Source organism: Culicoides brevitarsis, chromosome 2 (assembly GCF_036172545.1).
Source record: "Culicoides brevitarsis isolate CSIRO-B50_1 chromosome 2, AGI_CSIRO_Cbre_v1, whole genome shotgun sequence".
Lineage (NCBI taxonomy): Eukaryota > Metazoa > Arthropoda > Insecta > Diptera > Ceratopogonidae > Culicoides > Culicoides brevitarsis.
In genome coordinates, this window is record NC_087086.1 from 39,816,819 (window position 1) to 39,831,013 (window position 14,195).

The 14,195-nt window shown below is 21.0% G+C and overlaps 1 protein-coding gene across 1 annotated transcript in view; it reads right to left on the reverse strand.

Moving 5' to 3' along the window:
• Nucleotides 1-2,516: 2,516 nt before the first annotated feature.
• Nucleotides 2,517-14,195, reverse strand: part of LOC134829125 (fibrous sheath CABYR-binding protein-like) — a 32,323-nt gene continuing 20,644 nt past the window's right edge. Inside the window, exons 2-6 of the mRNA XM_063842122.1 lie at nucleotides 7,217-8,134; nucleotides 6,925-7,145; nucleotides 5,099-5,321; nucleotides 4,182-4,331; nucleotides 2,517-3,965 (exon numbers count right to left, since the gene is read on the reverse strand). Coding sequence (XP_063698192.1) covers nucleotides 3,818-3,965; nucleotides 4,182-4,331; nucleotides 5,099-5,321; nucleotides 6,925-7,145; nucleotides 7,217-8,134 — 1,660 coding nt within the window. The 3' untranslated portion in view covers nucleotides 2,517-3,817. The remainder of the gene's footprint in view (nucleotides 3,966-4,181; nucleotides 4,332-5,098; nucleotides 5,322-6,924; nucleotides 7,146-7,216; nucleotides 8,135-14,195) is intronic.

Here is a 14,195-nt window from a genome sequence, read left to right on the forward strand (position 1 = left end):
CATATATTAATAAACCTACTCCATCTTTTTTTTATCGATTTTTACTACAAAAATTTTTTTGGAGCAATTATTTCCTGTGTGTATGCTTTCTCAGTATTTTTTGCAAACAAAATGATATAATTAATATAAATATTATGCTTTTTTTATATTAAAAATTACTTTATTTGCTTTTCTACAAAATTTACTAAGGAAAGACTACTATTTGGTGTATTTTCATTGAGCGAATAGATTGTAGCGTTGTAAATTTTTTATGCTGCTGCTGTGGGCTCAACAAAGATTTTCTTTTGTTTTTTAATTTTTTTTTATTTTGCATAATATAATTAATATATGATTAGACAGTAATGTTTTTTTAGACAAAATTTACGATTAATTAAGTATTTTGCGTTTAAACAATTTTTTTTCTGAATGGTACGAGTACAATTATTAATATATTTTTTTATTATACGCGTTGGTCAAGTTATATAAGTTATTTTCCATTTATGTGATTTTTTATTCAAAAGAGTCTTCTTCGGGTACAATTTAATAATTCATTACATTTAATAACTTTGAATTACTTGTTTATAATATATAGTTTTCTTGGTAAAATTGGTTACTTAATGGTTAAATATTTTTTTTATAATTTTTTTTTAATATATATATTTTCGTAATAAATATAATAAAAAGGTTGTAATTAAAATTTTTTGACAAAAATCGAGTATGAATGCTAAGTTTTAAAATGCCTAACATTGGTAAATATTTTTTTTTTTAATTATTTCTTGTGTGAATTAAGAAACACTACAACTAGGTACAAGTTTTTAATTTTTTTTAGGATATAAGTTAAAAACTCGAGTCGGAAAAAAGCAAAAAAAAATTCAAATATTGGTGTCATTGTTATTCAAAACTGATTGTTTTTTTGTTGCATCCAAAATTAATGAAAAAAATTAAAATTTTTTATTTTCGGTGGAATTTTTTTAATTTTTTGATTATACTATTTTTTAAAAATTTTATTAATTATTATTGATTGTGTATATAGAGAAAGTTGGATTATTGATAGGAGGACTAATACAAAGTGTCTTAATGTAACAAACGTAGAGTAAACATTTTATATTAGTAAATGCAATTTACGGTTGATTAATTTCTTTCTCTAAAGTTTTTTTTCTTCTTTTCTTTAATATATGATGACGGATATTACGATTAAAATATTATTAATACACAAGTAATTCTTGTTATTTTTTCTGTGGGTTTTGTTTGGTTTAAATGTTTTTTTGGGGACATAATAATTGGTCTCAATCCACACAGCAAGTTATTTTGTATATTTTATGGTGTTTTTGTGATTTTTTTTTCACTCTAAAGATTGTATTTTTTATTTATAAAATGCTGAACGAAGGACTTTTTTTATTTTTATTAAATTTTTTATTTTTTTTCTTTATATAAAAAAAATATATATAAAAAAAATCGATTTTTTTTAAATATTTTTTGATATGTGATATTTTTTCATATTATTTTTTTTATATTTTGAATTATTTTTATTTTTTAAATTATTTTTTTTTTAATTTTAAATTATTTTTATAATTTTAGGCAAAAATATTTTAAAATTCGATATTTTATAAATTAAATGAAAATAAAATATTTAAAATAATTCAATTTTATAATTTATTTTTTTTTTATAAAAATAATAATAATTTATTTTTTTTATAATTATTATTTTTTTATTTTTAAATATTTTTTTTATAAATTTATAAAAAAAAAATATTTAATAAAAATCGATTTTTATTAAAAACTTTTTTATAAATATATTTTTTTAAATTTATTTTTAATAATTTTATTTTATTAAATTATTTTTTTTTTATAAAAATAATAAAAAAAAATAATTTAATAAAAATAATAATTTATTGTTTTAAATTATTATTATTTTTTTTATTATTAAATTATTTTTATAAATTCATAAAAAAATATTTGAAAAAAATTAATTTTTTTATTAAAAAAAAATTATATGTTAAATAAAATACATAAATTTATAAAAAAAAAAAATAATTAGTCCCAATTATGGAAAGACAATTTCGTCCCCTATTCGTCGCTTCTGTTCGTTTTTCACATCATATCGTTTTCATTGTTATTTTTTTTTATTCTCTTTAACAATAAATTCAACATATTTACGTCTATAGAATATTTTTTTTACGATTATATGAGTAATTATTATTTATTATTATTATATAATTTATTATATATAGTTTAGTATATAATATATTATATTATTAAAAAATAGAAAAAATTAACTACTCTTTAAATATAAAGTTTTTATTTTTGCTTGTGTTCTTTTTTTTATTCATTTTTGTTTTCTACTCAAGTACCTTTGAAATTTTTGATCATCATTTTCTCTTAATTTGTAATATAAGTTATAATAAGTTATATTTTTTTTTATAGAATTTTAATATTTTAAGAAAAATATTACTTTTTTTGTAATTCAAATTTTCTGGCATTTTGCGCAATTAATTATTAATTTTTTTTTATATATTGGCAATGTAAAATAATTTTTTTTTTAACAATTTTTAAATTTTAATTTTTTTCATTATTTAATAAGAGATAACAAATAGGTACATGAACTGAGCTATATTAAAAAAATACAAACTATTCCGACTTTTTCAAGAACACCTGGAATTTAATTCAATCTAGTATGTATGGTTTCTGTTATTCCATTAGTATATATGTTGTATATAATATATATATTTAATAATAATATGTAGTGTATAAGTAATAAAAATTACATCTACTTTTTTTCGATTATTTTTTTCTTATCATATGAACTTGAACTATTACATGTATTTTTATGCTTTTTTATTACTTGTGTGTTTTTTTTGTATTAAAATTGTTTTTATCTAAATATTATACTGTCATTATTAATATTGTTTTCTACTAATTTTCTTGCTTATCGACTTCTGGTGGTTTTTTGTCTTGTATTTTTTTTTTAATTATTTTATTTTTTTACGATTGATGGGCGATTTGATAGAAATTCAGTTTAAAATGTATGGTTGCATTTATTTTGTGTGTTTTACAAATGAGTTGCGATAAAAATGTTTTTTTTTTTTATTTAAAAATCGAATGAATGTTAGCAGCGTTTATTTTTTTTTCAATTGTATTTTAATTGAATTGCGTTTAGATTTAAGAACCGTTCAAATCATTCTGTGTAGATTAAATTAAAATATAAAAAATAATTTTTTAATAAAAAAAAATAATAAAAAAAGGAACCATCTCGTTTATTTATCTCGTTTCACCAAGTCCGATATAATGTTCGTTGCATTTTAAGTAGAAGAACCTTACCTTATTTATTTATTTTTTAATATTTTTTTTTCTTATTTTGTAGCATAATTGATAATTATATATAATAAATATATATTTTTCTTTTTTTGGGTAGTATTTGGCCACATGAGGGAACTTAATGAACGAAACAAATAAAAAAATTAAAAAAATAATATTTTGAACCAATAATTATAATTTATTGTTATTTTTTTTTAATACATAATAAAACTAAAAATAATAATATTTCTTTCGATGACTTGACTAAATAATGTTAAAATTATATTTATTTAATTTTAATTCGAAAATATTTTCTTTTTTTCAGAAATTATTGTAAAAAAATCTCCATTTCTCTTAAAAATATAAAAAAGGGGAAAAACTTATACTTTTAAAAATAATATTATCAAAGAAAAAAGTGAAAGCAGCTGACAGCAGTTGGTATTTCCATCGTTTAGCTTCAAATGTATTTTTATACTTTTTTCCGCTCCTAATTTTCTTTTCTTTGTTAAATTTAATCGCATTCAATTAAAACACATTTTCCGGTCTACAAGCGTTCACTGACGTAGACACGGGAATTTGCAGGGGAGTTGGCACGTCGAACGGCAAATGGTACAATGCAACCGAGACCAATCAAGACAACGCCAATGGTGTTGACGATGATACCCTCTTCAGCGAAAAGATTGTAGTCAGACCTGTTGGGAATTTGAAAAAAAAAATTTTTAGTTTTTTTTTATAAAAATTTAATCCAAATCATTTCGAAGATGGCAATGAAAAATGTGTAAATTGCGAGAAAATTGAGGAATTGGACTTCGTTGGAAATTGGTTGTAAAATTGGGGATTCGAGATTTGGTTTTCTATGAGATGAAATTTTTTTTAATGAAAATTTTTAAGGAAACAAAATTTCTTACCCCAAGTCGAAACGAGCCTTTTGCAAGAATCCAGTGAGGGCAGTTGCGATAGCCAACATGAAAGTGATGATGCCGAAAATAGCATGGATGGGTACCATTACTGAACGGAATTTGTAGGTAGCGTTATCGCAGCATAACAAGATGAGGAAGCTAAAAAAAATATAAAAAAAAAAATAAATTAGTTAATTATTTATATTGATTAAAATTAAATTTAATTTAATTTTTAATTTAATTTTTTTTATTTTTAAAAAAATAATTTAATTTAAATTGAATTTTATAATTTTTTTTAAATATTAATAATAATAAAAAAATTATTTTTTTTTTAAATAAATTTTATGAAAATAATTTAAAAAAAATAATAATTAATTAATAAATTATTTATTTAAAATATTTAATTATTTTAAAAAATTAAAAAAAAATTTTAATATTTTATATTTAATAAATTAAAATATTTTTTACAAATTTATTTTATTTTATTTTTTTTTTGTTTTTTAATATTTTTATTAAAAAAAATAATTTTTTATTATAAGAAAAATTATTTTACAAAATTTATAATTCAAAAATTAAATTAATAAATTTTCTTTAATTATTTTTGGAAAATTATTATTCCAAAATATTAAATATTTAATTATATTATAAAGCTATTGAAAAAAAAATAATAACTTTTTAAAAATATAATTTTATCTTTTATTATTAAAATATTTTTTTTTATTTTTAATAATAGTAAAATTTGCAATATTTTTTAATTTTTTAAAAATTTTCAATATTTTTTAATTTTTTAAAAATTTTCAATATTTTTTAATTTTTTTAAAAATTATTATTAAAATAAATTAATCAAAATCAAATTATGTTTTTATTAAAAAAATTTTTTTTTAAATATTTTTTTTAATTGTTATTTTTTTTTATTTTTTTCTTACCTGAAGAATCCCAATACGAACTGCAATGCAAAGAGTCCCATGGTAATCAATCCGAGCCACGAGTGCAACGAATAAAAGTGAGCAGCTCCAGTTTGGTTCTTGTAGTCCCAAACGACGAGGAAGCCGATCACGATGCATGGAATGGCCAAAGCATGGAACAAGGCATGGATCAACTTAACCATCAAGTGCGAACAGCATCGGCAAATGCGGTACAATATGATAGCTGCAAAAAAAAAAAGACGAAAAAAAAAATGAGAAAGAGTTAAGTTACCATCTCTTTAATTAAATTAAAAGCGTCCCAAGTGCATTTTGTGTGTGATTATTTAAACAGCAAAACTTTCTTCTCTCTGCTCCGAGATACTTCAAGCGGAGGCAAGTAACAAGCAAACACGAATATGGTGCTTGAGAGACAAAAGTTTTTATGGAAGACTTATTTTTGCGAAACTTTTTAATAATGCACGAAAAGCTTTTAATATCACAGAGTGCAATTATTTTACTCTTTTTTCGTCGTTCGGTACGAGAGACCAAGTACTGAAGAGGCAAAAAACGGAAGAAAAACAACTTGCCATAAAACAAAATACAGAAAAAAAAGATTTAACACAGGATTTTGAGGAAAAAAATATTTTTTGCTCTCTTTTTATTTTATGTTTATGTCGCACGTGTGCAACCAACAGTAAAGGCTTTTTCATGTAAAAGTTTTTCTGAAGTATTTTTTTTTTGTCATTCTAATTAACATATATGAAATTGCAAAATGGACAAAAAATTTATTTTTGTTGAATTTTTTATTTTTCAATTTTTAATTTTTTATCAATTTTTCAAAGAATTTAAAAATTTAATAGTTTTCAGTTTAAAAATTTAAAAAAAATAAAATTAAAAAAAATTTAAATTAAAAAAAAAATAAATTAAAAAAAAATTAAATAAAGTTTTAATCTTTTTTTAACAAAATTCTAGTCTAAAATTTTTATTTTTTTTTTAATTTTGAACTTTAATATTTTTTTTCAAATATTAATTTTTTTATTTAAAGCAGGTAAATATTTAGTTAAAAATAATTTAAAAATTTTATTTGAATTTTTTTATATAAAATTTATTGAATTTAATTTTTTTTTTTTAATTAATTTTTAATTTTTATTTTAATTTTTATTTAATTTTTCAATTTATTTTATTCATTTATTTTTTTAATTAATTAATTTTTTTATTTGAATTAATTAATTAATTTAATTAATTTTTTTTTAAATTAAAATTTGATTCGAATTTTTTTATTAAATTTATTGAAAAAAAAATTTATTTTTTTTAAATTATTTTTTGAAATTTTAAAACGAATTTAAAACTAATGAATTTTCAAATTCTTTTAAAATTTGATAAAAAATTAAAAAATAAAAAATTAAAATGAAAAAAATTTTATCAAATTAATTATTCTTTTTAAATTTAAAATAATTTTTTTATTCAAATTAAAATTTTATTTGAAAAACTTTATAAAATTCAATGAAATAAATCTTTAATTATTTTATTCAAATTTTTCTATAAAATTTATTGAATTTTTTTTTTTATTTTTTTTAATTATTTTTTTAATTTAAATAAAAATTTTAAAAATTTATTGAAATTAATTTTTATTTTATCATTTTATATAAATTAAAATTTTTGTTTTTTTTTATTTTAAAAAAATGTTAAAATAATTAATTTTGTTTAAATTATTATTTTTATTTAATTATTTTTTTTATTTTAATTAATTAAATTATTTTTTTTATTTTAATTAATTAAATTATTTTTTTTTTAATTTCAAGAAATTTTAAAAAATTTAATAAATGCAATAAAAAAAAAGTACTTACAAAATCCTGAGAGTGTAATATAACCGCCAACCATCAAAACGGGATGCAAATTGAATTTCTTGTCGGCATCCGTGAGATCGAATCCTTGTCGGTAGTAAATGGCCCAAAAGAGCGTGAGTACCGTGGCAGCCAGCAACAAGAGCGACGAGACTACAACAACCAAAATGTACTCGAACCATGCGCCGCAATTCCAAATTTTATCTGGATCGTCATCGTACCGCCTGCAAATGCAGATAAAAGACAAAAGTCAAGAATTAATCGAAAGGTTGCCCAATCTACTAAGAAAATTCACCTGTTGCTTGAGATATCGGGTAGGGGTTTCTTTTCTAACACAGTGGGCATTTCGGGTTCATTAAAGATAGGAACTGTAATTATTTGTGAATCGTTATTAACTGAAGTTGACGTATTCGCCGCAGATGTCGTCGATGTCGATGGCGCGCATTCATTTGTTGTTGTTGTTACTTTTGTTGTTTGTGGAAGTTCTTGTTTCTTTGGTTTGAGGTCCGTTGAGTCGATTTTCTTAATTGTAGGTAAAGTAGGTTCTATATCTATCGTCGTCGTTGTCGGTTTTTCAGCTTTTTTGTGTTCTTCTTCTATCACGTCAGCGTCGTTGTTATGATCGTTAGTTGTCGGTTTTTCCACAGTAGCGGTAGTTACGTTATTCGTAGTTCGCGTTTCCGGTGCAGAGGTCGCTTCCGTCGAAGATGTGAATTGTGCAGGCGGAGGAGGTAGTTCTTCAACTGTTTCAACGACACTTTCTGACTCTTCAGGCTCTTCGGTAATTTCTTCAATTTCGGGCGGCGGAACTTCTTCCAAGAGAATTTCCTCAATCTCATCGTCATCTTCAGGTTCTTCAGGTTCTGGTTCAGGTTCAGGCTCAGGGGGGGGAGGCACAAATTCTTCTTCTTCTTCCTGTTCCTCGGGTTCGTCTTCCGCCTGAGGCGCAGGTTCAGGCAATTCTTCCTGACTCGGTTCATCTTCAATATCCTCCAACACAATCACATCTTCAGGCTTTTGGGCGTCCAAGGTGTGCAATTCTTCGTCATCATTATTACCCGACTTTTTGGATCCCGAAGACGGCGAACGTTCGTTCTCCTCTGTGACACTTTGCACGACGGTAGCGTGCGAATCGTCACTGCCGGGAGGCTCTTCCCCCTCATTTGTCTCCTCGGGCGCTTCTTCCGGCGGCGGTGCCTCTTCACTGACATCACTAAAGGGGTTGGAACGACAAAACAGAGTGTTTGTTTGATTTTTTGAATGGGTTTTTGGTTTTGCTTGCCATTTTACATTGACAATCAAACGATTATTTTGTGTGGATGAGAGTTTTATGGAGTTGCCACGTGCAGAATGTGAAGTACTTGCAGTTGATTTATTTTTTTGGATTTTTTTGGACATTTTTTGCCCAAAGTGACTGACATTTTTTTACACATTATGATTTTTTTTTCGCTACGATGAGGCGACAGAAGATACAATGTTTGCTTATTTCGTTAATGATTGATTAACTTGACGCAATTTTTACCAAAAAAGATTTTTTTCAAAAAAAAAAAAAAGGTAATTAAGTGAAATTTATAGTCATGGTAACTGAAGATGATGTTACATACACGCTAATAATAATTACTTATTACGAGCTTAAAACACTGAACGATTAATAATGTAAGTTATCTTCTTACATCGACGACGAGACAACGTTCAATGGGATGCACAACTTAATTCATTCAAACTCAAAAAAACAACATTTTCACTTTTTTTTCGTGATTATTTTTTTACGCCTTATGAATGATGCACGTCCATTATTTATTACGTGTTTATTACAAAATACATTTTTTTTTTGTAAAATATTTATTTATGAGGATTGTTCTCTTTTTCTATTTCAAATATTTTTCAAAAAAAATGTAAACATAAATAAAAAGTATTTTTTGTTATAATTGCTGAAAAGTATGGAGGGAAAAATTGGGTTGAGTAAATATTTAATGCATCTCTCGAGAGATGCGGAGATTTGTTTGCATAAAATGCAACTATTCATAAATATTTAAATAGAAAATTCTAGTTCTATGTTTATTTGTACTTTTTTTTTATAGAAAAATAATTGTGGAAAAATGTAACAAAAATATTTTTTTTTATTTTTTTTTTTTAAATTAGGTTGAAGCAATTGGGAGAAATAAATTTGTGTTACTCATAAAAATATGGTAAGTATTATTTAATTTTTTATTTTATTTTTTTATTATTCCAATTAATTCAAACCAAGCAAATATATTTAATAAAAAATTCACAGGGCTTTTTTTATTAAGGCAAAAATATATAAATTTTCAGAAAAATATTTCACAAAATTTTCAAAGAATTTATTTTTAATTTTTTAAATTTATTATTTGTTTTTAATAATTTTAATAATTTAAATTTTTTTTTAATTAATTAAATTATTAATAAGTTTTTAATTAATTTAATTAAATTTTTAAAAAATTAAATTTAAATTTAAAAATTAATTAAATTTAAAAAATTGATAAAAATTAATTAAAAATCAAATTAAATTTTAAAAAATAATAAAAAAATTTAATTTTAATTCATTTAAAAAATTTTTAATTATTTATTTTGAAAATTTTAATTCATAATTAATTTAAATTAAAAATTTTAAATAAATTAAATTAAAAAATTATTTTTTAAAAAATAAAATTTAAAAAAATTTTAAAATAAAAAAAATTTTGAAAATTTCAAATAATTTAATTTTAATTTTTTTTTATTTAATTTTTTTTAATAAATTTTTAATTTGTTTTTTTAATTTTTTTTTAATTTGATTAAATTTTATTATAATTTTAAAAAATTAATTTATAAAATTTTTTTTAATTAATTTATTTTTAAATTTAATTAATAAAATTTAATTAATAAAAATCAAATAAAATTTAAAAAATTTAATTTAATTTAAAATTTAAACAATTTAATTAATTTATTTTTCATTTAATTTAAAAAATTAAAATTTAATAATTTAAATAAAATTAAAAAAAAAATATTTAATTTAAAAAATAATTTTAATTGAATTTATTTATGTTTAAATTTTTTAATAAAAAAAAAATTTTAATTTAAATTTAAAATTAATTTAATTTATTTGAAAAAAAAAATTTTTAGTGCTAATTAAAAATTTTAAATTTATTATTATTTTTTTTTAATATGATAATTTAAAAAAATATTTTTTTTAAATAATTTTTTTAAATAAAAACTTCAGACTTCTTGTAGACAAAAAAATGATTCACATTTAATTATTACATCCATCCAATTACAAAAAAAATGTCGAAAAAATATTAAAAAAAAAATTATAAAAAATAATCTCGATGATAATTAATTCTAATTTGTTGGCCTGTTTCTGACAAAGCATCGTCATTACTTCATCCATTCATCTCGCATCCATTTTAATTTACATACACACAGTTGGCACGTTTTAGCTCATCATCACTCATATATTTTGTACAAATAGCGCGAGATGCGAGTTAAGTATAAAAAATGATGTGATAACAATAATAATGATCAAAGTTGCGTTCGTGTGAGCTTTAATTAAATTAAGAGAGCCAATTAATTATTTTTCGCTCGTGTTTTTTGTTGTTTTTATTATTTTTACGTTCATTCATGTAAGTTTTGAACAAAGTTCAGAACGAATGCTAATTCTTTTCAATTTGAGCAAAACTTCTATAAAAATGTTCAAACAATGAGAGATGAATAACAGGAAATGAATGGTCTTGGAATTATTTATAACATCCCTTAAAATGAGAGAAAAAAAGTTTTATTCAGCAAAAATCTGCTTCGGGTGGTTTTATTTTGTATTTTTTTTTATTTCTCAACTCAACCATTCACTCAGGTAAGCAACAGAAGGCGCCGAATGACCTCTTTCCTTTGTTCGATATTTTTATTTGTTTTTCCCCGTGTCAGGGAGATACAATTTTTTTGATGCGAACGAGGTTCCCGTAGCAACAAATGCGACCCAGCAACAACTTGCTAATCAACGTGATCCAGAAAAAAAAGTTTTCATCACTAATAAAAAAGAAGATAAATATTTTTTTTATGTTTTTTTTTCAGCTCCCATGAGTCCTTCATATTTATTCAGAGGATCAACATTTCATTTGCGATACAATGTAAAAAATATTTTTTACTCGCACAATAAAAAAAAACTTATTTCACACTCGAATTTCATTAGATTCGCAGCAAACGCCGCCGCCCAACAAGATTACTTTCCATTTTTAAAGTAATAAATATTATGAAATTTAATATCTACTGTTCTCCGCGCGAACTTTTTTTTTGACGACTTCGTGCCGTGTTAGATAATATTTATTATTTTTCACGCTTATTTCATCACAGTTACGCTCAAAGCTGGCACCGTTTGACAAGATAGTGATTTTAAAAGCGAAATTATTATTATTATAATGATTATCATTATTTACCGAGCGATTCGGGTGGCACGGAAAAACAAAGAGACTGAGTCATTTTCATGTCGACGACTTAATAAATAAAAAAAAATTAAGAATAATTTTTTTCTTTAATTTAAATTAATTTACAGTCAAAAAATATTAAACCAGAGATTTAAAAGTACACAAAAATTAATTAGAATAAATAAATCGTTGATTTTGTGTAAACATAAACAAAACTCGACCTTGAAATTTACTTTTTGTACTTTTTGCCATTCTTTTACTTTCACAGAAAACATTAAATTAAATTACGAAAAAAAAAATGGAAGCAAACAAGTTGGCGTGTCTAGCATCAATTTAAAACATTTGTAATGATTCTGGAGCAGAAATTTTACAATGATGGTTAATTAAAAATGCATGACTGTAACTTTTCGACGTTATTTTAGTTTAGACGTTAAATGGATTAAATGTTTTTTTTTATCAATTTTTTAAAAATAAATAAATTCATTTAATTTTTTTTATAAAATATATCAATCATATATAAATTTTTCTATAATATATATCTTAATTGGTTTAAACGATAAAATAAAATTTGTTCTAATTTTATTTAATTTGAATAAAAAAACATAAAACGCATAATTTAAAATTAAAATTTTAACATACAAAAATTATTTTGAAGTTGAAAATTAAATTTTGTAAAAAAAAATTTCAAAATAAATAAATTAAAAATTTTTTTGAATTTTATATTTAATATTAATTAATATTTTTTAATATTATATTTTTAAAATTTATCTTTTTTAATTTAATATTTTATTAACGAAAATTATATTCAAAGTAAAAATTATCATTAAAAAGTATATTATTTATTGTAAAAATAATAAAATTAAAAAATATATATTTTTTACAAAAATAATTTGAATTTGAATAAAATTACTAATTTTTTAATTTTTTTATTAATATCTTGCACATACAATATAATTATAATTTTTAATATTAAAAAAAATTTGTTCATTAAAAATTGATTATTTTTGTAAAAATTTTAACATACACAAAATATTTTTTATTAAATTTTTAAATTTGAAAATATTATTTAAAATTTATTAAAAATTTAATACTTGAATTAAAAAAATATACTTTTTAATTTTATTATTTTAACAAGAAATGAAATACATTTTAATGATAAATTTACTTTAAAAATAATTTTCATTAATTAAATATTAAGTAAATTATCTTTGTAAATTTTTTTTTATTTTAAATAAACCTACATTAAATATTGTTTTTAATAATTTTTCGTTCAAAAATATTTTTCTGTTATTAAAAATTAAATTAAAATTATTTTTGTATTAATAAATATTTTTTAAAATTTTTATTTTTTTAATATTAACAAAAAAAAAAAATTTTTAATGATTTTTTATTTGAACATAATTTTATTTTTATGATTTTGTTTTTTTTTTCATTTAAATTAAATATTTTTTTTAAATTTTATTTATTATTATTTTAAACATACATAAAAAAAATTAATTATGATTTTCAATAAAAAAATAATTGTCGTATATTAAAAAATTAACTTTAAATTATGTATTTTAATGCTTTTTATTCAAATTTCAGATAATTAGAACAAATTTTTATTATTTCACTAAATAACATCATAAAAGAAGAGTTAAAGAGGTCAATTGTTTAATTGACAATTCCCAACGATTAATACATTTACTCTCTGAGAAACTCAACTTAATGATGTCAAAGACTTAATTTTTAAGCATTCATTTAAAAAAGAAAAAAAATTATACAAAAAAATAGCATGAAAAAGGTCAAATTTATTACATTGCAAAGTTCAAGAAGAGGAAGAAGTGGGCGGAATTTCTATCGAGAGAGTTAAATTAAAATTGTAAGTAATTGAAAAATATTTTTTTTATTTATCATTCTTTTGTTCTTCTTTCATCATCAAATGAACATTAACATAACTTTTATCTCTCTTTCATATTTAAATTTGTGTCGCTGATGACTTTCTCTCTCTCCATCTCCGAAATATGAGAAATCAAAGACATTTTTTTTTTTTTGATGAAAAGTGACACGGATTTCTCGGAAAATGCTAAATAAGCGTAAAAGTGGCATATATATATGTTATTTTATTTATTCTTCTCATCATATATAATATACAATATACATGTATAATGATACGCATCTGTCTCATTATCATGGTAAATTGAACATTATTATTATATTTAGAGCTGTTTAAGCGAACACAACATTTTAAAATTTGAACGAAAATTTCTCATCAATATATTTATGTTTAATGTATATGTTATATACGTTTATATATGATAGCGAAAAGCCCTATGTACAAAACTTTGTACATTTATCATATTTTTCACATCAATAAATATTTATGGGTACTAATGTTGTGCTCTTTGTGTCGAGATGAAGAGGACCGAAAACATGTTTAAAGCGCACTGATAAGTGCTGAAGCGTTTTTGCGGTAATAATATAAAATATGTATACTTTAATAAAGTAAAATGTGTAAAAATAGATATTCTGAGCTAAATTTAAAAATTTGAAGGTGAAAAAATTTTTTTGCTAAAGAATATTTTTTTTTATATATGAAAAAAAAAAATTAAGTGTAATTTTCGCTTCACTTGTCAAACATTTTATTTTTTTTTATTTTAAAAATTAAATTAAAAGAGAAAGTGCAGTTAGTTTAAACACTGATAGATATTGTCAACTAACAATATTTTTAATTACAATTCATTGCTTTTTAATTAAATGTTTCATTTTTCATGTTTGTCATTTTATTTTTGTTTTTGTTTTGTCAGTAGCAACATTTTATGTCAAATGCTATTGTTTGAAAAAAAAAATTTTTTTTGCGATGATTATTTTTTCAACACATCA